General features: G+C 44.1%; 1 protein-coding gene across 1 annotated transcript in view; it reads right to left on the bottom strand.

Annotated features, from left to right (window-relative positions):
- The window catches only part of KCNK5 (potassium two pore domain channel subfamily K member 5), a 64,835-nt gene that overhangs the window by 5,323 nt on the left and 35,069 nt on the right, over positions 1-24,443 (bottom strand). The window contains exons 2-4 of the mRNA XM_036768588.1: positions 3,971-4,082; positions 3,097-3,263; positions 2,169-2,337 (exon numbers count right to left, since the gene is read on the bottom strand). Of these exons, the coding sequence (XP_036624483.1) occupies positions 2,169-2,337; positions 3,097-3,263; positions 3,971-4,082 (448 nt within the window). The remainder of the gene's footprint in view (positions 1-2,168; positions 2,338-3,096; positions 3,264-3,970; positions 4,083-24,443) is intronic.

The raw sequence follows: 24,443 nt of genomic DNA, 5'->3' as shown, positions 1-24,443 counted from the left end.
TTTTGGAAGATTTTTAATGAAAAAAAAAACTATTAATTTATGTTAATGTTTAAATGGGCTTTTTTTTAATTAATCAAATAAATATTTTGAACAATTGATCAATTTTCACTTCTGGTAAATATTGATAGATATAATGGACAAAAACAAAAGCTCTTCAAGATCCTCAATAATTTTTTAAAGGAGTCCTGAGACCAAAAAATTCGAGAACTATGGATCTAGTTCAACCCATATCCTAACAGGAATCTCCTCTCTAACATAACCAACAAGTGGTCCCCCAGACCCACCATGTCTCATGGCAGCACATTTCGCTTTGGTATAAAATTGAATCACTAGAGCCTAACTGTTTGGAAGTTTTCCCTGATATCAAGCATAAATCCGCATTCTGGGGCCAAACAGAATAAATCGAATCTCCTCCACTACAGAAGAGTGCTTCAGCATTCCTTCTTGAATCTCCTCTTCTCTAGGTTAATCCTCCTCAATTCCTTTGATCAATTCTTCATATGGCGGACAGCCGTTCACAATACTGGTTACCCTCCTCTGGAGGCTTTCCAGCTTATCACATCAGCATCCATCCACAAACATTTTCAACCTTCTCCTCCCAGAACTTGGTTAGGTTCTAGCTTTTCCCCTTCTGCTTCCCACTTCTGTAAGCTCCTCACCTCCTTCAAGATATTACTGGAAAGTCCAAAAAAAATCCTCTCCTAATTATCCTCTGACTTTGATGACCCCGTGCCCCAAGTCAACTCTTACTACCTTAGTTTGCTCTTAGATGTGTCTGAACCTGCTAATATCTATTTTTTTTTTTTGCTGTTTAATGTGTAAGGGTCCTATCTCCCCATTAGCCTGTCTCCAGTGAGTGCCCATCATACACAGGCTGGGGTTGGGTCCTTTCCAAGCATTTCCCTATACAGAAAATATGGTTCTCCATGAACTTACCTGAAGATGAGAATTAGGGCAAACTTTTTTTTTAATTAAAATTTTTTCCAAGTATTTATTCTTTCCCTCCCCCAAAATCCAAAAATAAAATGCCCATAACAATCAGGCGGTTAACAAGCATTTAAATACTTAGTATGTGCCAGGCACTTTGCTAAGCTCTGGCGACCCAAACATAAAAAGTCAAATGAAGTAAACTTAAAATTTGAGATCCATTCTAGCAGTGAAACTCAGTGACTCTGTGTTTCTTTTCCCATCCTGTCTTAGTACTCATCCCTGATCCCTGGGTCTGGATGATATTAAGCATTGTCTAGGACACTGCAGAGGGGAATTCCTATTTGGGTATGGGTTGGACTAGTTGCCTTCTGAGACACCTTTGAGTTTCTGTAGAAGCCGTGACTCAGCTGGCCTATTCCTGTCACCCTGGACACCTAAAGTTACCCTTTTACAAGGAAGGTTAGTGTGGAATATTCCCTTATTCTTTTCCCCATTCCTCTTGTCTTTATTTTCTTCCTCATAATGGTTCTGTGGAAAGGCGCCCACACTGGAAGAAGCTCAGAGGTCTACCCAGTTACAAAGAAAAGAGATTAGTAATAAATGGAGACTCAATTCAGAAAACAAGCAATAAACAGATAAGATTAAAAACATGTCTTGTGCAGGACAAGGGTCAAGTACATCAGTGCAGAGATTTCCTGCTGAGACAAATGGCCTTGAGCCTTATCACCGGTCTGGATTCATCTAGAAGAGGAGGAGGTACACACCACAACATTAACTCAAGCTTCCTTTTTGCAGCATTAGTATACAAACGGAGTGTTTACCCTTTAGAGAGGGCCCTGGTACCCCTAATTTCTGGGTGGCTAGATGGCACAGTGTGCTAGGCCTGGAATTTGGCTTGAGATAAGGGGAAAGGAAAGGAGGAAAGGTAGAACAAGGAGGTGTCAAAGGAAGAGGGAGAAGAAGGTAGTGGGGAATTTGTCTAACCAGACATCAGGAGAGGGGAAGAAGAGAGAAATGAGGTAGGAGACAGAAAGAGGGGTGTCACAGGAAGGGGAGGGTGAGAGAAAGGAGAGGTGGAAGGGATGAGGAAAAAGATAGGAAGATAAAAGAAAAGTCTGAGTAGGGAAATGGGGTAAGGGTGAAGGAAGAGAAGGAAGCAAGAAAGAGAGAAGGGGTCAAAGGAACACTTGTAGGAGAGGAAAAAGGAGTAGTGAAGAAGGAAGAGAGTGTCTACTCACCAGCCACATAGTCTCCAAAGCCGATAGTGGAGATGGTAATGAAGGAATAGTAGAGGCCTTCAATGTAGTTCCACTCCTCAGTCACCATGAACACAAAGGGTGGGATCACCAGGTGGACCAGTACCCCCCAAATGATGAAGATGGCCGTGCATGTTATCTGAGCCTTCCTCTGTTTAGGGGTAGGGAAAGAGAATGAGGAAATCAGTTTATTCAAGACCCAGAGAGTCAAGGAAACAGATTCCAGGACTCTCTGAAGGGACCTCCCCAGCCTGATCTACAGGGTCCTGAGAGGGTCACTGGTAAGGAATTAAATCTCAGCTGGGGAAGCCCAAGGGAATGAAGGGAGTGGAGAAGGGGCATCTCTACTTCTCTGCTCTCTGGACAGAGTCTTAAGCTATCATTTCTATTCTTAACCTTGATACATAATATGGTGAGGTGACATTCTTCTTGACCATCTTTTCCTCCAGAACTGATACCTGCATCCTTCCTACCCCTTCACACCAACTATCAGCCCTCCCTCACCCAAATCAAAGTCAACAGCAAGTCATGTCATCATTTCCCTGATGCCATTCTTTGAAAATGAAGGACAAACACAACACTAACTATTCACGACATGGATTGTAGAGTTCTAACTCTAGGATCAGAAGATCCGGGTTCAGATCCCAGGTCTCCCAGGGAAAGGAATTTCATCAGCTTGGCTCTCAGTTCTCTCATCTTTAAGGACCCTTTAAGCTCTAACTTTCTATGGTCCTATAACTTTCTGTCTCTTCTCACTGTTTTAGAAATGGGGAGGTAGGTGTGGGCTGCTCCCTACAGCCCAAGCAGGGAATGGCAAAGGAGGTGTCTCCCTGCCTGGGCCCCTAATCATGCCCCAGCAAAGATACCAGAATCATCAGACCTGCACGGAGTCCCAAAGGAACATACATACCAGGCTCACACCCCTCTTGGTGAGGAACTGCCCCAGTCTCTTAGCACGTCCCCCAAAGAACTTCCCCAGGGCATTGATCCAGGTCAAGCAGAGAGGAACCCCAAAGAGGCCATAGAAAATGCAGAAGAGGCGCCCAGCTGCAGTCTTGGGGGCCACATTTCCATAACCTTTGGAAGGAGAAACAAGAGGTGTCAGGCAGAAAAGAAACCCCTTTCTAGAAAAGAATTCAGTGGGGGAAGGTGAGAGAAAGGTTGAGAGGAATGGGGATGTGATTGGAACAGATGAACTGATTTGAGAAGTCCCTAAGACCTGATCAGTTCCAGCCATGAGTTGAATGATACATGTGCCCTTTCCCTCCTTTTCCCCCTCCTTCCCTCTCTTCCTCCCCAGTAGCTCTAGGCACACCCAAGCCTTCCTGGATTTACACAGCTCATGTCCACCTCTGTCAATCAGAACCTCTAGCTAAGATTCAATCTCAATACTTGCTGCTAATTATTTGTTTTGCTTAATTACCCACATCTGATTTATCACCATTCTCTGGTGGGGTAGCTTTGGGAGGGTGGGGACCTTGGCACCACGTCCCAAATAAGTGCCCAATCCAAGGCTGGGTAATTCCTTGTGAACTGCGTCAGACACTCTGGGAAAAGTTCTTTTCTTAAAGTCCACAGGAGGGCATCAAAAGGACAAACTGTGAGTAATCTTTTTGTCTTGTGGTTAGAGCTGCCAGACTTTGCCTAGTCCTTCCTGAAAGCTAAGGACTGAGCTCAGGGGACACGATAGAGAGGAATGGATATGTCTGGAGAATCCCCAATAAACAGGAAGACATGGGAGGCATTGGAGGCACACATCAGCACAGACATACTGAATGACATACCAATGGTGGTGATGACTGTGGCAGCAAAGATGACAGCATTTGGCCAATTCCAGTTGTTGAAGGTTTGGTTCCCTGTGATAGCCACGCCCTGCCCAGCAGCATCAGATACTACCTGGGGGGAGAGGAGACAGAAGGGGACCAAAAGTGAGAATTCAGATAAGAAAGGAGAGGGAGAAGAGAGCCTTACAGGAAGCAAGATTCCTGACCTTGATACCTGGAAGCATTCTTTTGCTAAAGAGCCTTATCATTTCCCTCTAAGGCCAGGAGGCTTAGCTCCAGGCTGGGAATTACCCAGCCAGGTGGTGTTATTCTTTACTATTATAACTACTATCATCATTGGAGTAGCAGGTGCCATCTCCACTCCCTTTACCTCTAGGTGCTAAACCAATGAGATTTCCACAACACAAAAGTGATTTCTCACATGACGGAAAGAAAATTGTCAAGTCAAGAGGTGGCATGATTCAGAGGACAAAGTACTGGCTATGGAACCAGGTTCTGTCTTCAGTCAGTCAGTCAAGCACCTACTATGTGTCAGAAAAAGGCAAAACACAGTCCTGTTCTCAAGGAGCTCACATATTCAGACAAGATAAGTATTTATAAAAGGCCCTTTACTAAGCACCTACTATGAGTCAGAGACTGTGGTAAGGAGTGGAGATACAAAAGGAGGCAAAAGATAGTCCCTGTTCTCAAAGAGTTCATAGGCTAGTGGGGGAAAAATCTGTAAACTATGATGTACAGCAAGCCAGGCATTTATAAAGTACCATTTATTAAGCATGGGCAGCTAGGTGGCACAGAGAATAGAGCTGGGCCTGGAGTCAGGAAGACCTGAGTTCAGATCTGGCCTCAGACACTTCCTAGCTGTGTGACCCTGGGCAAGTGTGACCCTGTTTGCCTCAGTTTCCTCATCTGTAAAATAAGCTGGAGAAGGAAATGGCAAACCACTTTAATATCTCTGCCAAGGAAACCCCAAATGGGGCTACAGAACTGGGCATGATTGAAATGAATAAACAACATTTTTAAAATGCCTACTATGCACCAGTCACTACGCTAAGCACTAGAAGAGGCAAAAGGCAGGTGCCACTCTCAAATAGCTCACAGTCTCATGGGGGAAAGGACCTTCAAACAATGATGTACGAACAAGATATAGGTAGGATACTGGTAATGCCTCATCCAGAGGCTTGTGTTCAGGATTGGGCACCACAGGACGGAATGGGCATTGGTAAACTAGAGAGTATGCAAAGAGGGGCGACAAACGTGGGGGAAGGCCTTGATCTTGTGTCTTTTTTTTAATACATGGAATAAAACAAGCATTTCCATAACGCAGTATAATAAAAAAATGATCACATAAAAAAAGACATAGGCAGGATAACTTGGGCTTAATTAATAGAGAAAAGGCACTAGAATTAAGAGAGATAAGGAAAGGCTTCCTGTAGAAGGTGGGATTTTAGCTGGATTTGAAGGATACCAGGGAAGCCATAAGGTGGAGATGAGAAGGAAGGAGAGAATTGTAGGCATGTGAAAATCCCTGGAGGGACGGAATGGGACCAGCAGCACTGGATCACAGAGTATTGTTATGGATGGGGAAGTGCAGTATAATAAGACCAGAAAAAGTAGGAAGAGCCCAGGTTATAAAGGGCTTTGAACACCAACAGCCCCTTTTATGTTTGATCCTGGAGGCAATAGGGAACCAGTGGAGTTTACTACTGGGTAGAGAAGTGACGTAGCCAGATGTGTACCTTGGGAAGATCAATTTAGTCCAGGTGTCAGGGGATAAGGGCCTTCAAATCTACCTGGGTGACCTTGGAGGGCTCAGTTTCCTCATGTGAAAAATAAAGGGACTGGGATAGAAAGCCTCCAAGGCCCCTCCCCCTTCCTGTTCTAGATCCAAGATCAGACCCTAGGTCTGACACTAAAAATAACTGTGGATGGACCAGTTAACCTTCCTAGGCTTAAACTTCCTTATCTATAAAATGGGGTGATCTTGGGTCTTGTACCAGTTACCTCACAAAGTCATGTGAAGAGCCCTTTGTAAACTGGAAGGCACGCTATTACAGGGAGCTGTCAGGCTCTATTGCTCAGTGGGGCAAGGGTCTGGGAGGGAGAACCTGCTATTTGCCTTTCAGGGAGGGTTCAGAAATAGGTCCAGATAAGATCAGGGGGATGTAGGGGAGAGGCTACTTAGGAGATTCTGACTCCTGGGGCAGGAGGAAAAAAAGGCTTAGGAGGATCATAGGACTTAGAGTTTGAAAGTAACTTAGAGATTAGCTAGTCCAACACTCATTTTTCTTTGATACCGATAGCTTACATTTATATAGCGCTTATTATGTGCTGGACGTTGTGCTCAAGGCCCTACAATCGTTATCTCAGTAGATCCTCATAGCAACCCTGGGAGGTAGATGCTATTATCACCTCCATTTTACAGATGGGAAAATTGAGGCAGACAGGTTAAGTGACTTGTTCAAGGTAACACAATTAGTATTGGTCTGAGGCCATTTTGGGCGGGGGTGGGGGGTGGGGGTCGTGGCCCAGCAGCTAGGTGGTGCAGTGGATAGAATGCTGGGCCTGGGAGTCAGGAAGACTCATCTTCCTGATTTCAAATCTGGCCTCAGATACTTACTAGATATGTGACCCTTGGCAAGTCATTTAACCCTGTTTGCCTCAGTTTCCTCATCCATAAAATGAGATAGAGAAAGATATGGCAAACCACTCCAGTATACTGGCCAAGAAAAGTCCAAAAGGTGTCACAGACAGCAGGACATAACTGAAAAAAAAGACTGAACAAGAGGCAGTATTTGAACATCCTGACTCCATGTCCGGTGCCTTATTCATTGCACTAATTGGCTGCCTCTAGTAACGGAATGCTGAGCTAGGGACCCAGCAGGATGAGCCCTAAATGGGAAGGGACCAACCAAGGTCTACACTTGACTCCAATCCCAGGATATAAGCCCCTCCTCTCCCTTTACGGCATTCCCAAATAAAATGGCCCAGGGAAACTCTTCAGCCTAAAAGAAACTGGCTAGAGCATCAATCAGGACCTTTAACAAAGGAAAGGGCAACGTTGGAAGGGAGGAGGGAAGAAGGAGGAGGGAGGGGTGTAGAATTCAGGGTCCAGGATGAGGTCGCAAAGAACTTTATCATCTTTCTCCCACCACCACACCCTGAGCTTAGGTCAGCTCCAGCTCCACTGACGTGTGTTGGGGAAAAAGCAAAAGGGTGGATTTGCTGGACAGGAATGTGAAGTTTACAGATACAGTGAGGGAATCCATATAAATGGATACAGTATGTTCTTTAAGGAATTCCCCAATTCAACGTGTTGGTCCAACAGGCTATCAACACTGTTTATCATCCATCCCTCCACAGAGACTCAAGTGCTCAGTTTCTAAGCTCTTCCAATGGTTTAGGAAGAAAGGAGCCAGGGTGGGGAGAAAGAAGATAATTTAAATACATAAACTATATTTAATAATTAGATTTATTAAATTATACTTCACTACATATTAATATATAATATAATAACATATCAAGCATATTTCATGACATTATTGTTGTTCAGTCATTCTAGTTGTGTTTGAACCTTCATGACCTCAGTTGGGGTATTCTTGGCAAAGATACTGGAGCGGTTTTCAGTTTCCTTCTCCAGATCATTTTACAGATGAGGAAACTGAGGCAAACAGGATTTGGTGACTTGTTCTGGATCACACAGCTCATAAGCTGTCTGAAGCCTAATTTGAACCAGGTGTTCCTGGTGCTCTATCCACTGAGTCCCCTAGCTACCTTTTATGACATTATTATGTAATATATTAAATTTTAGATAAATATATCAGAATGTTTTATGTAAATATAAATATAGTTTAATACATCATATAAACATACATTTAAAAACATATCATATATACATACACATACATACATACGTAAATAAAATGTTTTCTGTTTTCAGGAGTTCACAATCTAGCTAGAGACAGCCAAGAAATGTCAAATAATTGGAGAAAATATAAATAGGTGGAAAGGGAAGGATGCTTGAAGGCCTGCTTTGGGGCTGGCAGAAAATGCTAAGTGCAATAAATTGGGCTTTTATAGGATGGAAGAGGGAGGGAGGGATGGGCCCAATGCTTGAGGCAAATGGCGTAATAGGGAGAAAGCAGAGCTGCTCAACTGTGAAATTCCCACTTCTTTATCAAGGAGAAAGATCTTCAGACTGGAAGGCATAGGACAAATGTGTTCAAGAGGGAAATGAAGCGCAAGGTAGGTAAGGAGATAGCCTTCATTGAAGCCTCCGGAGCAGATGGCTTCCATCCTAGGGGATTCAGAGAACTTGACAAACGGGACCAAAGAACCACCACTTTCAGTGATCTTTAAGGAAACACAGAAAACTGGAGAAGGGCCAGAAAGTCAGAGATAGTCAACTGCTCCAATCCTCATTCTGTCTTTCACTCTCCCTCCCCTGGCCCCCCTCCATTCTCTAAACTACTACATACGGGTGAGTTTGAGTCCTAGATAAAATTATAAAATAGCTGATTAAACAAATCATCTGTGAATATTTAGATAAGAAAGTATTGATCATTAGGAGCCAATGTGGGTTCGCTGAGGATTTCTTCAGTACTTGATGGGATTTCATTGACATGGGTGGGCACCTGATCTACTGAGAAAGACTGAAACCTTTCCGTATTTTAATAGACAGTCTTCAAGCTAGTGTCAAAGACTGATAACTTCTGACTTCACCTTTCACATTCTCTATTTTTCTATCAACAGCCTTCTCCTCTGATTGATCCATTACTGGCCTGGACTAAGAGCTCCCAGGCCTTCACTACCAGATATGCTCCTAACTCTTGAGACCTCTCCACCTCCTTATCTGGATATCCAATCATATCCCCAAGTGGGCATCCTCACCCCCGCTTTCCAGTTCCCTTTTATATGCTGTCTTTCCTCATTAAAATGTAAATGCAAGAATATAAACTGTCTTTTTTTGTTCATCTTTGTACCCCTAGCACTTAGCATAGTACCTAGGACACAGTATGCACTGAATAAATGCTTCATCTATCACCAGGTGGCCAAGCTTCTGGTTATGAGGTAGGCTGGTACTTGGATGAGAAACACACCCACATTCCACTGCCAGGCCTGTATTTCCAGCTTGCTAGGACCTGTTGGTACTCTTCACTGGCATGGCTCCTGAGGATCCAAGGCTATGAGGAGGCGCCAGAGCTAGGTCTACAGTAGATATCACTAAGAACAAGTCATGCCAAACAAGTGTGGTTTATTGGAATGAGCGCTGGATGGTCAGAAAATATGGATTTTAGTCTTGTGTGACCTTGGGCAAGTCACTGAGGTCTCTTCTTTTGGAGTCAGATCTCTTGATTCCAAATCTGGTACCCTTACCATCAAAGCATGGTGTTTCTCTACTCTCCTAATTTTACTGATAAGTGGTTGTTCAAGTGGTTGATAGGATTGCGTACCATTTGTTTCCTGCCCTGTAAATGCCTTAGGACCAGTTCCTGGTATATAAGCTTTAGTCCTTTGGGTTTTGGCACTGTCTTCAGTTTAAATGTGTGTCTCGCCTAGGAGGAATAATACTTCAAGTTTTCAGCAAGTCACTTACATGTTTGTATAAATGAATTTCATAGCCTATTTCGACTGGAGGCAGGGTGATGATAGAGAGAGAGCGCGCAGAGATCTTGAGTGAGTGAAAGAAGCAATCAGTGCCACTAAAGGGACGGAATAAAGGGAACGGGGGTGGGGGAGACCACCAAAGACACTTAAGTGGTATAGCACAGAAGAAATAGCACTGGCTTGGAATCAGAGGATGTGGGTTCAAGTTTTGGCTCCGAAGCTTACTACGTTAAGTCACAAACTCTCTGGCGTTGGTTTCCTTGTCTCTAAAGAATAAGTTGAATAGGATGACTTCCGATGTTCCTTCCATGGCCATATTTAGGATTCTTTGACTATTTCAACCTAAGTGTTGAAGGACCGAGAAAGCAGTGAGGGAGCTGTTGTTGCCATTTTGCCGATGAGTAAACGGAGACTTGCAAAAATTAAGTCATTTTCCTACGGTCACAAAGCTAGTAAGTGTTCCAAGGCAGGATCTGAATTCAAGTCTTTCTGATGCTATGCCCAGCACTCTGTCCACAGTGCCACCTATTTGCAATCCAGGGAATGGAGGTCATAGATTCTTTGGTTCTCTACATATTATCCTCTCTCCTGAGTCCTTCAAGGAAGTTTTCTGCATCTGTAAATTTTTAACTGTGGCAAAGCCTGCAGAATTTCCTGCCCCCCCCAACTTGATAATTGCTGCATATATGTCCATTTTATTACCCCAACTAGATTATGCTCCTTAAGTACAAGAACTGCATCTATGAATTATGTATTTCCAGCAGCTGACACTATTGGGCAGTGGTATGCCCAATGACTGGGCATACAGTAGGTTCACATAGCAGACACCCTTGATCAAAAGTCAGAAATCATATGAAATGACACCAATTGAAGTCTTCCTAAATGCTTTACAAATATTACCTCATTTGAGCCTTGCCATGACCTACTTATTACTATCCCCATTTTTCAGGCTGATAAACTGAGGCTGGGGGAGTTCAAATGACTTGCTCATAGTCATAAAGGAAGACATCAGACATAGGGTTGAGGACTCAAGTCCTTCCTGAGTCCAAGTCTGGCACTCTAGTCCAGATGCTACACTCAACTCTTAGTTCCTTGGGTCAAACTGGGCCAAGCTACAAGCTGGTTTATAGCTACAGCAGCTAGATGTCTGCAGACCCTATCACTGTCAGGAGAACCTGGTGCTGCTGGAATGTCTTTCAGACTCCAGCCAAGGTGTCATGTCTACTATTGGGCTCCCCAGCACTGTTAGGGTATCTGTCATAATGATGCCCTTGGAGTTTGGGGACATGGTTTCAAACTCAGACTCCAACTGGGGGGGGGAGGGCAGGAGAAAGGGCATGTGACACTACAGAGTCACACCTCAGTTTCCTTATTTGTAAAATGATCATGCTACTTATACCACCAAACTGGCCTTTGTAAGCCTTAAAGCATCTTATAAATGTGACCTATTACTCGGTTTGTTCTCAGCTGCCAAGGGATCCTGTTTATCATTCATTCTCTGCTCACAACATAGGATTTAGAGCTCAAAATAACTTGTCTAGTCTAACCATTTTACAGAGTGAAGGAAACTGAAGCCCAGAAAGGGGAATTGACTTGTCAAAAAGTCAAACAGGAAGTAAATTGCATGACCAGGAGTAAAACGTAGTTTCTGACTGCAATAAATATATATATATATATATTTATTATATATATATATTTTTATATATCGAGTGTATGTATATGTATATATGTGTATGTATATATGTATGCACACACATGTATATATGAACACACATATATATATACATACATGCACACATAAATATATACATACATATATGTGTATAAATAGTGTTCTTATACCCCATTGCCTTGGCACACAGTAAGCACTTAATGAGTGCCTTTTCATTCCTCTATTCAATCCATTAGATTGCAAACTTCTTGAGGGCAGGGACGGTCTTTTGCCCCTTATTATACCCACTTAGCAGAGGGCTTGGCACAGAGTAGGTGCTTAATAAAAGTTTACTGAATGAATGAATGAATCCATCCATCCAGAGCTAGATTGCCCTCACTGTTGCCTCAGTCTTAGGGACTTTAGCCAGAGAGCTAGTCATCTCAGTATAGGTTAAGGTAGGCTGAGAGGCACTTTTAGAATCCATATGGGATGTATAGGGCAGATCCTGGTTTTGTTAACTGTGTGGGAAGCTAGACCCCTGCTGCACAGACCTTCAGACTAGTCTTTAGCTCAGTGTTCCATTGGCGCCAGACTCTGTCTTGGAGTGAAAGAGGTAACCAGCCTACATAGTAACAGAGGCCTCTGTGAGGTTAGATGGACAGGGTGGAGAGTAGAGTTGGGGTGTAGAAGAGACAAGCCACAGACAGGCAAACACCCTGTAGACAGTTTGTACCTTACACCAGCCCAGGCCCTGGGATCAGAGTAACAGCCCTCCCCAGGAAAGGGCCCAGCTAGTCTCCTTCACCCGAAGCATTCTTTAACTTGGCTCTCAAAATTACACAAATCAATATTTTCATTTTCTGCACAAGCCTGGAGATTGAACTAGGGATGGGAAAGGGCTAAACAGGGGGACCTTGAGACAGGCTAGGCTTAACTTTCACTTCTGGAAAGAGCTGAGACTTATTCCTTTGTTTTTCCCATTTTCTTTCAAGGGGCAGGGGCCAAGTTTAGGCCTTAGGGTCTCTTCTCCAGCCCCTGCTACAAGACAGAGGGATGGGTTAAAAGGGTTCCTAAATCAATCAAATTTGCTCAGACAAAAACCTTAGCTGGAGTCCAGTCAACCTCTTAGAGAGGCAGGATTTGTCCTGCTGCCACCACACTCCAGAGCTACCCTTTCCTCCACAATTCCCCAGCACTTATAAACCTATCAATGCCAGGCTTCCTAGGGATTCCTGGGCCGTATCTGCTAGCAACAAATGTATTTTCCTGTTGTATGTTGCCAGATCATAAGGTCATCAGAAAGAAAGAACATTAGATATGTCATGGAGTCCTCATTTTACTGAGGCACGAGGGCTAATTAACTTGTCCCAAGTCACATGCCAAGTGTCCTGGGGCAGGATTTGAACTCAGGTCTTCCTATCTCCAAATCCAGCATTTTAATCACTTTGAAAAATCACTTTCTACAGGCCCTTCCACTTTATAGGATCGGAGATTTAGAACAGGGATCAATCAACAAGGATTTATTAAGCACCTACTATGTGCCGGGTACCTTCTAGGCCTTGGGATATAAAGACAAAGAATCACACAATCTTCACTTTCAAGGAGTTCACATTCTAAGAGAATGAACTTAGAGGTCACTGCAACCTCCTCAGTCTACAGATGAGGAAACTGAGGCTGGGAGAGATTAAATAATTTACCGAGGATCACACAGATAATAAGGGTCTGGAGCAGGATTCAAATTGCCTTTAAATCCAGTGCTCTACCACCACCCAGGCCCAACATGCTGCCTTTTTTGGGGGGTGGGGGGATGCAATCAGGTTAAGTGACTTGCCCATGGTCACCCAGCTAATAAGTGTCTGGGGCTGAATTTGGACTCAGGTCCTCCTGACTCCAAGGCCGGTACTCTGACCTAGCTGCCTCCATGCTGTCTTCTAGTTATCTTCCCTAAGAAACCCATCAGTGTTTCCTGAGAGGGAAATCTCAGCATCCTTAATTGACTCGGGGAGCACCAGAGCTTGAAGGGGTCTGGAAGGGACTTTACCTATCCCATACATCCTGGGAGGACCTGTGATCTAAGTAGCAGAATTGGCTCTTAGACTCAAGTCAGGAGATTAGGGCTCCCAATCCTGGCCCTAACACCACCTGGGGAAATACTAGACCCAAGATAAGATCCAAACTCTTGCCTGTAAAGCAGAGATAATATATCAGCTATCTGCCTCACAAGGATGATGGGAAGAAATTCTCTGACAACCTGGTCAAATCATTGCATCTCTATTGGCCTTAGTTTCTTCATTTGTAAAATTAGGGGGCCGGACTTAATGAACTCTAAAATTCCTCCCAGCCCTAAATTGTGTGATTCTGTAATGACGATTTAGATTTGAAGATCTTTGCCACCCATTAATAGGTCATGTGACCTGCTTACGGAACAAGAAGCCTAAGTCACAAGTGGTGAGAGGAGCTTGCTGAGAGGAAAAGGAAAGTGTGTCACAGGAAATGCTTAGAGAGAACAGTTAGAGCTGAGGGAGAGAGCAGACCTGTCCTAGCAGTGCTGTGAGTGATTGTTGGTGGCCAGACCCCAGCAGGGGGTGGGAAGGTTATGGGATGGAGTGGTTCTCTGTTGTGATGTTATGTATTGAATTCTTTGCTGCTGTGATGGATTGGGCTTATTGGTTTTGGGATCTGGTTCTCTGATGTCTGAACAAATGGTTTACTTCTTCTACCTTCTATATGGAGAGTTTCTTATATTTTACAATACAGAATCACATAGGCATTTTGACAATTATCATTTATATTGTGATTACTGCCTTGCTAATACATTTTTGCATCCTTTTTAGAGTGGTTGACAGACTCCCACAGCTAGACAGTGACAAAAATGGCTTTAGAACCCAGAGGGCAAACAATGCCCTTATCCCCCAACACCACACTTCATTTTCCCATGGAGACAAGGACTGTGTGAGGCACATGACTCCTCCCAATGCCAACAGAGGTGAGCAGGGCCACCATGGCGCTCTTCCTTGGGGAAGAGTCCCTAACACAAGTTTACAAAGTAGATAAAGAAACTAAGGTTTAGTTAAAACTAAAGTTTAGTTTAATGCCTGGCTCAACCTCCCCCTAGTTGAGGGTTTTGACCCAGTACTAAGGCCCATGGGATCAGTTCCTTCTACTGAGAAGTCCTATCTAATCTATAAACCTAGGTCTGGACGTCTCAGGTCTACCACGGTTGGCCTTAGCCCCCTAAGTAAATGAGACACCCAAAACCAGTGATACCAATTTCTGGCAGTCTCTCTCCAGCTCTGCAGAAACAGCTGCCAGGAGAAACCAAGGCATATAGCTTAGTTTCTGTGGCTCTAGACAAGGCAGGCAAGGCATCCAAAATCTTTCCCTTTCTATTTGCCCCACCAGCAACTCATACATTCTCTGACCCCAGCTGGCTCTTGGGGGGATGTCTCCCTCTGTTCATCCTGACATCTTTTTGCAGTTTTGTTTCAGTTGGATCCTGCAGCAACAACTCTGACATCCCAGTGTGCTGGGGTGACCAGGAAGACCCAGGAGTAGGCTCCAATTTCTACCAGGACCCTAAGCTGCCCCAATCCAGCATGGAGGGAAGGGAGGGAAAGAGGAAAATCTAATCAGCAAACATCCCACAATGGTGCTGGCCAGGCTGGGGGATGTACAAGCTGCCAAAACTAATACCATCAACTAATACCCTGTGGAGAGTCAGTCCCACTGGAGTCATGGAAGGAAAAGTGGAGCCAGGCAGGGTCAAAAGGGGAAGACTGAGAAGAGATGGAGCAAGGTGTAGAGGGAAAGGGACCAAGAAGAAAGCCGGCAGGGCACAAACGAAGACAGAAAAGAAAGACTCAAGGGAGCTGTGGGGGTGGGGGAAGGTGTAGAAGAACACAGTGGAAGGACACCAAGACTCCAGGGAAGATGAAGGGGGTTCTCCCCTGGTTTCTGAAGCCAAGGGAGACTTCATCTCTACCTCCATCCTACCACCATCTGTAGGAATATGGTCTATGTATACTGAGTAAGAAAAGACTATGCGCTCAGGGAAAACTTACCTGCCCCGGACCAGATGCTTCTGGAATTCAGGGTTGATGGCAGAGAGGTCATTTAGCCCTGACAGGGGTGGGGAAGGTTAGCTTCTCTGATTTCACAATTCTGTCCAGACCCTGACTAGTTGGCTGTTCTTTGAGGTGGTCTATCTCTGTATTCTCTCTTGCTTTGTCAAGTGGTTATGAATGCAAGCTGGTGATTATTTTTGTTTTATTCTTTGTCTTCCTAGCACAGGCACAGGGCTTTGAATTTGGTTGCTGTTGTTTGGTCATTTTTTTCATTTGTGTCTGATTCTTTGTGACCCCATTTGGGGTTTTCTTGGCATTTCCTTCTCTAGCTCATTTTACAGATGAGGAAAACTGAGGCAAACTGGGTGAAGTGACTTGCCCAGGGTAACACAGCCCCCACACATACATATATTTTAAAGAAACAGCTTCCTAAAGGACCCTCTAGCTGCTTGTAGTCTGCCCTGCCATTTTAAAATCACTTGTCTATGACTTGGTATTTACTCATTTGAGGGCAAGGGCTATTTTGTTCAGGTGTTTAGGGGTCCCCAGTGTCTGTCTCATAGTAGATGCTTAATCATTTGTAGAAGATGAAATAGAGGAACCCAGGAAAGCAAGAAATGACTTGCTTAAGATGATACAAGTCAGCAGCAGAGGTAGACTTCAAAACTCACGTCTTCTGTTTCCAAAATTCAGCACTTTCCACTAAACCGCTTCAGCTCAACAGCTGACTCATCTTTTTACCCCGTGCCCCTCCCCACCTTGTCCATCTTTTAAAATGAGGCAGCTAGGTGAAATAGTGTGCGGTAGAGAACATTGGGTCTAAAGTCAGGAATCCTTGAATTTGAATCCTGCATCAGAAACTTACCCAACTGGGTGACCTTTGGCGAGTCACTTAAACCTCTCTCCAATTCCATTTTCCTCAACTGTAAAAATAATAGCAACTCTCTCATAGGGAGGATCAAATGGGATATTTATAAAGTGCTTGGCACAGAACCCGGAATAGCAGGAACTGAATAAGTGCCCATTTTGTTTGGGAGTTGAGAATAAAATTTAAAAAAAATTAATGCCCATTGCCCTCTCCTTCCCTTTTAAAATAAAAGCTTTACGAAATTTAAATTCAACTAATCATCTAACTTCCTTCTCACCAACCAATCAGTCAAAAAACATTTATTAAACACCAACTACGTGCCAGGCACTGTGCTAAATGCTGGGGTTACAAAAAGAGGCAAAAAACCAGTCCCTTCCCTCAAGGAGATCGCAATCTAATTGGGGTGGGGGGGACATGTAAACAAATAAATACAAAGTAAACTATAGACAGGTTAGATAGGAAGTGATTGACTTACTGGCAAGCTGCTAGTAAAAGAAGGAATTTTCCATTGGGACTTAAAGGAAGTCTGTAGTTGGTGAAGATGATGTAGAGCATTCCAGACATGGTAGACAGTCAGAGAAAAATTACATGTGGTAGAGGAATAAAGTGTAAGAAGACTGCAGAGATAGGAGAGAGCTAGGTTGTAAAGGGCACTTAATGCCAATCAGGGCATTTTTTATTTGCTCCTGGAGGCAGCGGCAGACCATGAGAATCTACAGGGTGTGGGCAGGTCACAGGGGAACTTCCCAGCTGCCACTTGGGCGAGAGGCCACCAGTAACAGAAAAGCAGCCAAGTGATGTGTCAGGAGGAGGGGAAGGTGGTATGTGTGCACGAGGCTGGGGGAAGAAGGGGAAGAAGAGAGACAGCAGAACTCTGAGGAACACAGACAGGCACATGTGCTCCCTGCCTTCCAATAAGGCAATCAGAGCTAGCTCCCCCAGGCTTTGGATCCTTCTGGAGCTACAGGGCAACCCTGACCAGTTTCCCATCCAGCCAAGCAAGTTAGAACAGGCCAAAGCATCCAAGCAAGTCGGAACAGGCCAAAGCATTGAGGAAATGCCACAAAGCCCGCCTCTTCAGCCAGCTTAAGTGCACTGACTTCAGGTCCCTGGCTGAAGACTGGAACCGAGAAGCCTAATTCTAGACACATGAATGATTCGCTAACATGCTTAGTGTTTGAGGCACAGTCCCCACCCCAGCTGGGCCCCTACACCAACTCCCAGGAACTGCCACAGTCCTTCCCCAAAGAAGTAAAAGCTTTCCTCTAGGGTATTAGAGGTGCATTTCTTTTATCATCTAGGTGCCTTTTGCTTTTAAAATCTCCTAGAGGGTGAATCCCCTGAGGACACAGTGGCTCCCTGGCTTTAGTGGCGGAGAAGAGAATAACAGAAAATTCTAAAGAGGAAGATCAAGGTGAATGTGAGTGGGGGAAGGAACACAAGAGAGCCCCAGACAGTCACACAAAAGGAATAGATGTGCTTAAATTACTCTGGTGGCTTACTAGCACTCCAATAATGATTTTGATTTTGGCACTAAGGGTTATAGTCTTAACAAGTTATTAGCATGTAAAAGACTTCTATTTTGCATTGCTAGGTAGTCCCTCCTCAACTCCCCAAGAGAGAGGGTGTTTTTACCTTTATTTCTAACCCCCAGCCCTTTGCAAGAAGCCTGGTAGTAAAAGTATTTTTTAAATGACTAATTTCGCAGTCATGATTGTTGAGGCTTGGACCTCACTTAAACACTGATTATTATAATGATCTAAGAACCCAAAAAGGAAGCAAGGAAGGAAACAAGCATTTATGAAGTGTGTACTATGTGCCAGGAACTGTTCTAACAAAAGCGTGCTGCTGAAGAGCAGGAGTAATGAGAGAGAGGAAAGGAAGATAAGCCAGCCAGGATTTGAAGTTAGGAGAGGGTGGGAGAGGCTGAGTTCTTCCACAAAATGCAGATTCCAGAAGGAACTCACCAGTGGGAGAAGGGGGGTAGGCTTTACAGACAGGTGGTCCAGGTTGAGAAGACACTCCTGGGTGGGTGGATGTTCCAGGGCAATGAGACAATGCGGGAGGTTCCAGGATGAGAGACAGCAAGGTTTGGAATAGTAAACTCCCAGAACAACATATCTCCACCAGCCAGACCATACCAGACCAGACCCAGAGACCAAATTTCTTTACAAAGTACTGGACCATAAAGGGATGCTCACTGATTGAGGAATGGCTCAAGAAATTATGGTAGATGAATGAAATGCAACACTATCGTGCGCAGTGAGAAACTATGAGGACTCTTTAAAAGACACTGGGGAAGACTTGTATGAATCCATAAAGAACAAAAGAACAGAACCTGGAGAACAATTTATATAATCATAACATGGTAAAAGGGCAGCTAGGTGGCACAGTGGATACGGAGTCAGGAGTATCTGAGTTCAAATCTGTTCTCAAACACTTACTAACTGTTTGACTTTGGGCAAGTCACTTATTCCTGTTTGCCTCAGTTCCTCATGTATAAAATGAGCTGGAGAAGGAAATGGCAAATCACTCCAGTATCTTTGCCAAGAAAACCCCAAATGAGGTCAACAAAGAGTCGGAAAGACTGAAAAAAAAAAAACCAACAACAGATAACTGAACAACAACCACCATAAAGACAAACAACTCTGGAAGACTTAAGAACTCTGATCTATCAGAATCAGGGTGTAGATTTAGTCCTTCATTTTTAGATATAATCCAAGCAGGAATTTTGTTTGCTTGAGCATGTGTATTTTGTTACAGGGGTTTTTCCTCCCTTCTCCCCTTCCCCTATAGGAGGGAGGGAGAAAAATAGATTTTTGTTGGTTGAAAAAAGTATTAGAGCAGACAAGAGGCAGACCAATAGTGGAAGGAGTCTGGGCAAAATCATCAAATTATTGAAGTTTCTTCAGTATCTCCCCTTTCTGTACCCCATTCCCTTATTGGCGCTGTTATTACCGCTTTGAGTAACCTCTCCATGCTTTCTTTCTGTATCTACTCCCCCACCCCCCAATCACTTCCCAAACTAACCCTTACCCCAACTCTTCAGGCTCAAGGGATTGTGCTGAAATCACTCTCCTCTTCCCCTTCACACACACACACACACACACACACACACACACACACACACATATATGTATATATATGCATATATGTGTGTGTGTATATATATATATATATATATATATATATATATATATATATATATATATCTGAGCTCCACATTCCCTCTTCTTCCCTAAGATTTCAGAACTAGAAGAGCCCTTAGAGATCATCTAGTCTTACAAATGAGGAAACTGAGAACTAGAGAAGGGAAATCATTTCACAGGATCAGAGGTTCAGAGCTGGAAAGTATCTTAGAGGCCCACCCAGCCTAACCTCCAGGTAGTAGTAAGGCAGAACCAGTATTTAAATCTAGACAAGTTTTATTCTCACGTGTGAGTTGCCTCATTTCTGTCCATCTTCCTCCCCAGGCCTTAAAATAATGCTGAGTTTTCTTACCTCTGCTTTACCCTGCTCACCCAAGGCCAGAAAGAAACGGCTACTGGATCCCTGTCCTCTCTTGAGGGCAGGCCAGGATTCCTTTCCACTGGCCTGGACAGCCTGTAGGATTTCAATATCCCCCCCCTTATGAGTTCTTCAACCTAAAATGAAAACCACAGGAACTAGGTCGACCACAACCAGCATAGGGAGGAAATACACACCCCATGTCCCCCTTGCTACCTTCCCTCCTCCACGCACTCACCTCCCCCCCACACCCAACCCTGGCCTCCCTCCCGATCCCAGGCACTTGGGTGGGGAGGGTACAAGGAAGGTTACAACGAAATTCCCAGAATAGATGCTGCCTTCTCCTCCCCCTGGAGTTTTATCCTTGGCCTCAGCCACTTGTTCTGTTCTTTCTTCCTCATTCAATTCTTCCTCCCTTCCTTCCCCACTCTCCCTTTTGTGCACCTCTTTAAGAGGTAGATATGGGGGGCTAGGGTCAAACTAGGCTGCCATGTGTGTTAGGAACTCTAGCCAGCCTTGAAATCATCTCTGGGACAAGGCAGCAAAAAACCCCCAAAAACCAAAAAACTCTAAATGCAGCCTCCTCCCCTCTTTTTTCTCCTCCCTACAAATTCACTGCCACCTTTCCCTTTTTCTTTTCTGCCCTGCCAGTCCCATCCCATCCTGACCCATCCTGTCTAGTCCCAGGTCCTCATCGCTCAGCAACATTATGGGAACCCAGAGGGAGGCTGCTGTATTACAATCCTAGGGAATGAGGACCATGCCAGATGTGAAAACTTTTTCAGCAAAAACCTCTGGATTTCCGAATTTCACATGCCTGGGAATCACTGTCCAACTTCTGGTGGAACAAAGGGGGACAAAAAGGTGGGGTGAATCCCTCATCAACCATTGTTCCCAGGCTTGCACGGTAACCCCTTGGCCCCTCCCGCCCCTTTCCAATATCTCACTGCCTGTGAGAGTACTAAATGAAAACCTTTACTGTCAGGGATTGACCTGGGTGGGATACAGGTTTGGGTTAAGACAAACAAAACCAGTTGGCGTCGCTTCGGGCTCGGAATGGGAAGTCAGCAAGAGTTCCCAGGCCCCTGGAGGGGGCAAGGGGACAGGAGAAGCAGCACAAACTGGAAATCCCCAAGCATTTTAACCCAGGTGATGTGTCATTTTGGACCTTGGATCCTTCATCACTATCTCCCTCTCCCAGTCCCTTGGCACACTATCTAGGTCTAGTGAAAAGAGCATTGAACTCAGGAGTCTAGAGACCTAATTTCAAATCTGGCACTGACTCCTGATGGCTGCTCAAGCTGAGGCAAGACACTTTTTGCTTCTCTAAGCCTCAATTTTACCATCTATAAATGGGGATCACAATAAGACTTACCAGATTATTGGGAGAAAAGCCCTTACAAAAGTCTGGAGAAATATGAGCTCCATACAATGACCCTGTTGGATGGGAATAATTCCCATCCACCTCCAACCCATTTTCCCTCCTAAGACCTTGTCATAATCAACATCCCCCCACACCCCTTCATTTCTGATTTGTCTAGGAAGGCTACCCAGGAATTAGATTTTGCTAGAGATGCTGGGATGAGAGTAGAAAGAAAGCTACCTTGGCAAACTAGATGCTGAGAAAGGGGAGGAGGTGGAGGGTGGGGTTGGAATGTACAACTCTATATACCCCTACTTAATTCAGTTTACAGGAGCCTTTGAGCTTGAAAGGTATGTAAAGTTCATTTAGTCCAACCCATCCATTCTATGAAGGCAGCTAGGTAGCTCAGTGGACAGAGCACTGGGTCTGGAGTCTGAAAGGCCTGAGCTCAAATTCGACTTTAGACACTCATTCAGAAGCTGGGCAAGTCATTTAATCACTACCTCTGTTTGCCTTAATCCACTGAAGAAGGATATGGCAAAACTCTCCAGCATCTGCCAAGAAAACCCCATACAGAGTCATGAAGAGTTGGACACAACTGAATGAACCACAATTCATTCTATAGGACCAGGAGGCTCAGAAGGGGGAAGACACACAGGTAAACAGTAAGACTGAGGTCACACAGGTAAATAGGAGAGCCCAGAACCAGGTGTCGATGTTTTTGAGGTCTCCCATATTTGGAATCTATTTCTTTCCCACTTCCAGGTAGAAAGCCCAGGCCCTCTGACTGCCTCAAAAGCAGCAATCCTGCTCATTACCTGTAAGAGACCTCAAGAAAGGTCTTCGATGATCTTTGGATTTCACCAACCAATAACTTTGTGGGCAAGGCACTGGGCTAGGTGATGGGAAGACAAGGGCAAGACCCCCAGAGTAGAGGAGTAAGTACAGGGGGGGTGAGGGCATGGAGGAAGGACTTCATACTTCCAGGCCAATTCCATGCCATGCTATCTTCAGTGAAGCCATCAATTCTAACCCTTCCCACCAGATCCTTGGACTCTGGAGCCATTTTGGACTCTGATAGATAAGCTTTAGTCTTATCTTGCCCAGAAAGCACTTCCAGACCTTTCTCCCTTCCTGGCTCTCCTTAGGTGTTGGTCCTACACTGAGAACATAAACTCTTTGAGGGCAGGGGCTGTCCTTGTCTGCCTTTATTGAACCTCCTAATTGGTTAAATTAGAGCCTAACACATAGAAAGTACTTAATAAATTACCTCGTCAATCTATTATCTATTGTCAACCTATTATTTACACAAGCAAGCCAGTAGAGTAAGAGCATGCTGAATGTTGTAAACTAAAAATAAAGAAATAAATTTTTAAAAAGAAAAAAAGAGTAAGCACATGCTAATAACTTGGTGAGAAGAGGGACTCCAGAAAGGCCTTTGGAGGTAGTTGAATTGTGCTGTGAAGGAAGCCAGTGAATTTACCAACTGCAGGTGGGAAAGAAATGGATCCCAGATAAGGGAGGCCTCTTAAAGCCAGAGTGCCATCTCTTGGAAAGGAAACGAGCTATGGGGTTCAATCTGACTAGAATGGTGTGAAGGGAAGTAATAAGAAATAAGACTTAAAAGTTAGATGGGGGATCAGATTGGAGCAGGCTTTAAATCTCAGGCTGAAGACTTTGCATTTTATCCTAGAGGCAACTAGGAATTATTAAAGATTTTTAAAATAGAAATAATGTAATTTATGAACATTTTGGCAGTGGGGTGTAGGATGCTTTAGGAAGACAGGGAGACCAATTAGGTGACTGTTATATGAGAGAATTTTCCCTCCTTTCCTTGGAGATGCAGGGGTATGGAACACTCATCAGCAGCCAGATAATTGGTTACTTTTGCTTAACTTTAAAAAAAAAGTGTTACAAGACAAGACTCCCTGGCATAGGAAAGGGAAGAAAGGGGGTACACCTGAAAATGGGTTCAGTCATTTTTCAGTTGTGAGCCTGATTCTTAGTCACTCCTGTAAACAACCAACTTATACATTTGTTCAGCCATTTGCAGTCACATCTGACTCTTTGTGACCCCATTTGGAATTTTCTTGGCAAAGATACTGGAGTTGTTTGCCATTTCCTTCTCCAGCTCATTTTACAGATGAGGAAACTGAGGAAAACAAAGGTAAGTGACTTGCCCAGGGTCACACAGCTAGTAAGTGTTTGGGGCTAGATTTGAACTCAGGTCTTCCTGACTCCAGGCCCAGTGCATTATCCACTGTGCTACCTACATGCCCCCATACTTGAAAATAACTAATAGAAAATTAATAAATCAATAATACTTTTTATACACTAGAAGGAACAGAATTTAAGTATATGTTAAAGGACCAAGCTGTGTCAATATATGTAGTAACATCTTTTATCCATAAGATAGGAGAAAAAGGATGAAAAATTTTTATTTCAAAGTAAAATAAATTTTTTTGGCATCAATTGGTGCACCTCATCCTTTTCATGTTGAAATGTTTGGTAAGAGACTGATGAAGGCCCGAGCCTAGGTGGAGACTGTATGAATCCCTTGAGTTGCTCTAACCCCGGAACTGCCCAGCCCCCACCTCCCTCACATTGAATGAAGTATGAGGAAATGGGCCTCTAGATCTCAGCTGATACTAGAGGATTGAAGAATTTTATCAACTTCACCTCTTCCCGGAGGCTAAGATCAGTTTGTGATTGACATCTTCTTCTTTTCCAGGATAGATTTTTCTGGCCCATGTTCTAACTCATGGTTAGGTGTTGCTATCAGAGATTCAGGAGAGGTAGGAGACACAGTGTCTGATCTTGAGGAACTTAGCTAGAGAAAGAAGGCTAGGTACCACTGAGGGAATCAGAAAACACAAAGACTCAGTCTTGGGAGGGAGCAAAGGGAATAAACTAAATGGTCCACAAAGTGGGCACTCTGAGATCCCTGTTTTCTCTCCAATTTATACTCCCTCCCAGACAAGGGTTTTAAAGTAATTTGGGAGGGGCAGGTAGGTGATACAGTGGACAGAGCACCAGCACTGGAGGTCAGGAGAACCTGAGTTCAAATTTGGCCTCAGACACTTACTAGCTGTGTGACCCTGAGCAAGTCAATTAACCCTCATTTCATTCCCCCACCCCCAAAATAAATAATGTGGACAGTGTCCCATCATTGCCTAAGCAAAAAAGAGTCTCCCTGCCTTGATCCCTAAATAAGGAGTGATATATCACCCACTTAGTAACTTCAAAGGGCACACTGTCCAACTCCCTCAATATGCAGATTTGGAAAGAGTTCCAAAAAGAGTGACTTGTCCAAGGTCACAGATTCAAATTAGTGGCAGAACCAAGATTAGAACTCAAGTCTCAACCCCTAACGGGGGTGTGGAAGAAGTTATTCCATTGGGTCACATCAACCC

The sequence above is a fragment of the Trichosurus vulpecula genome, chromosome 7, assembly GCF_011100635.1.
Source record: "Trichosurus vulpecula isolate mTriVul1 chromosome 7, mTriVul1.pri, whole genome shotgun sequence".
NCBI classification, from domain to species: domain Eukaryota; kingdom Metazoa; phylum Chordata; class Mammalia; order Diprotodontia; family Phalangeridae; genus Trichosurus; species Trichosurus vulpecula.
Note: the sequence above shows the minus strand (reverse complement) of the source record. Positions and strands in the feature narration are given on the sequence as shown.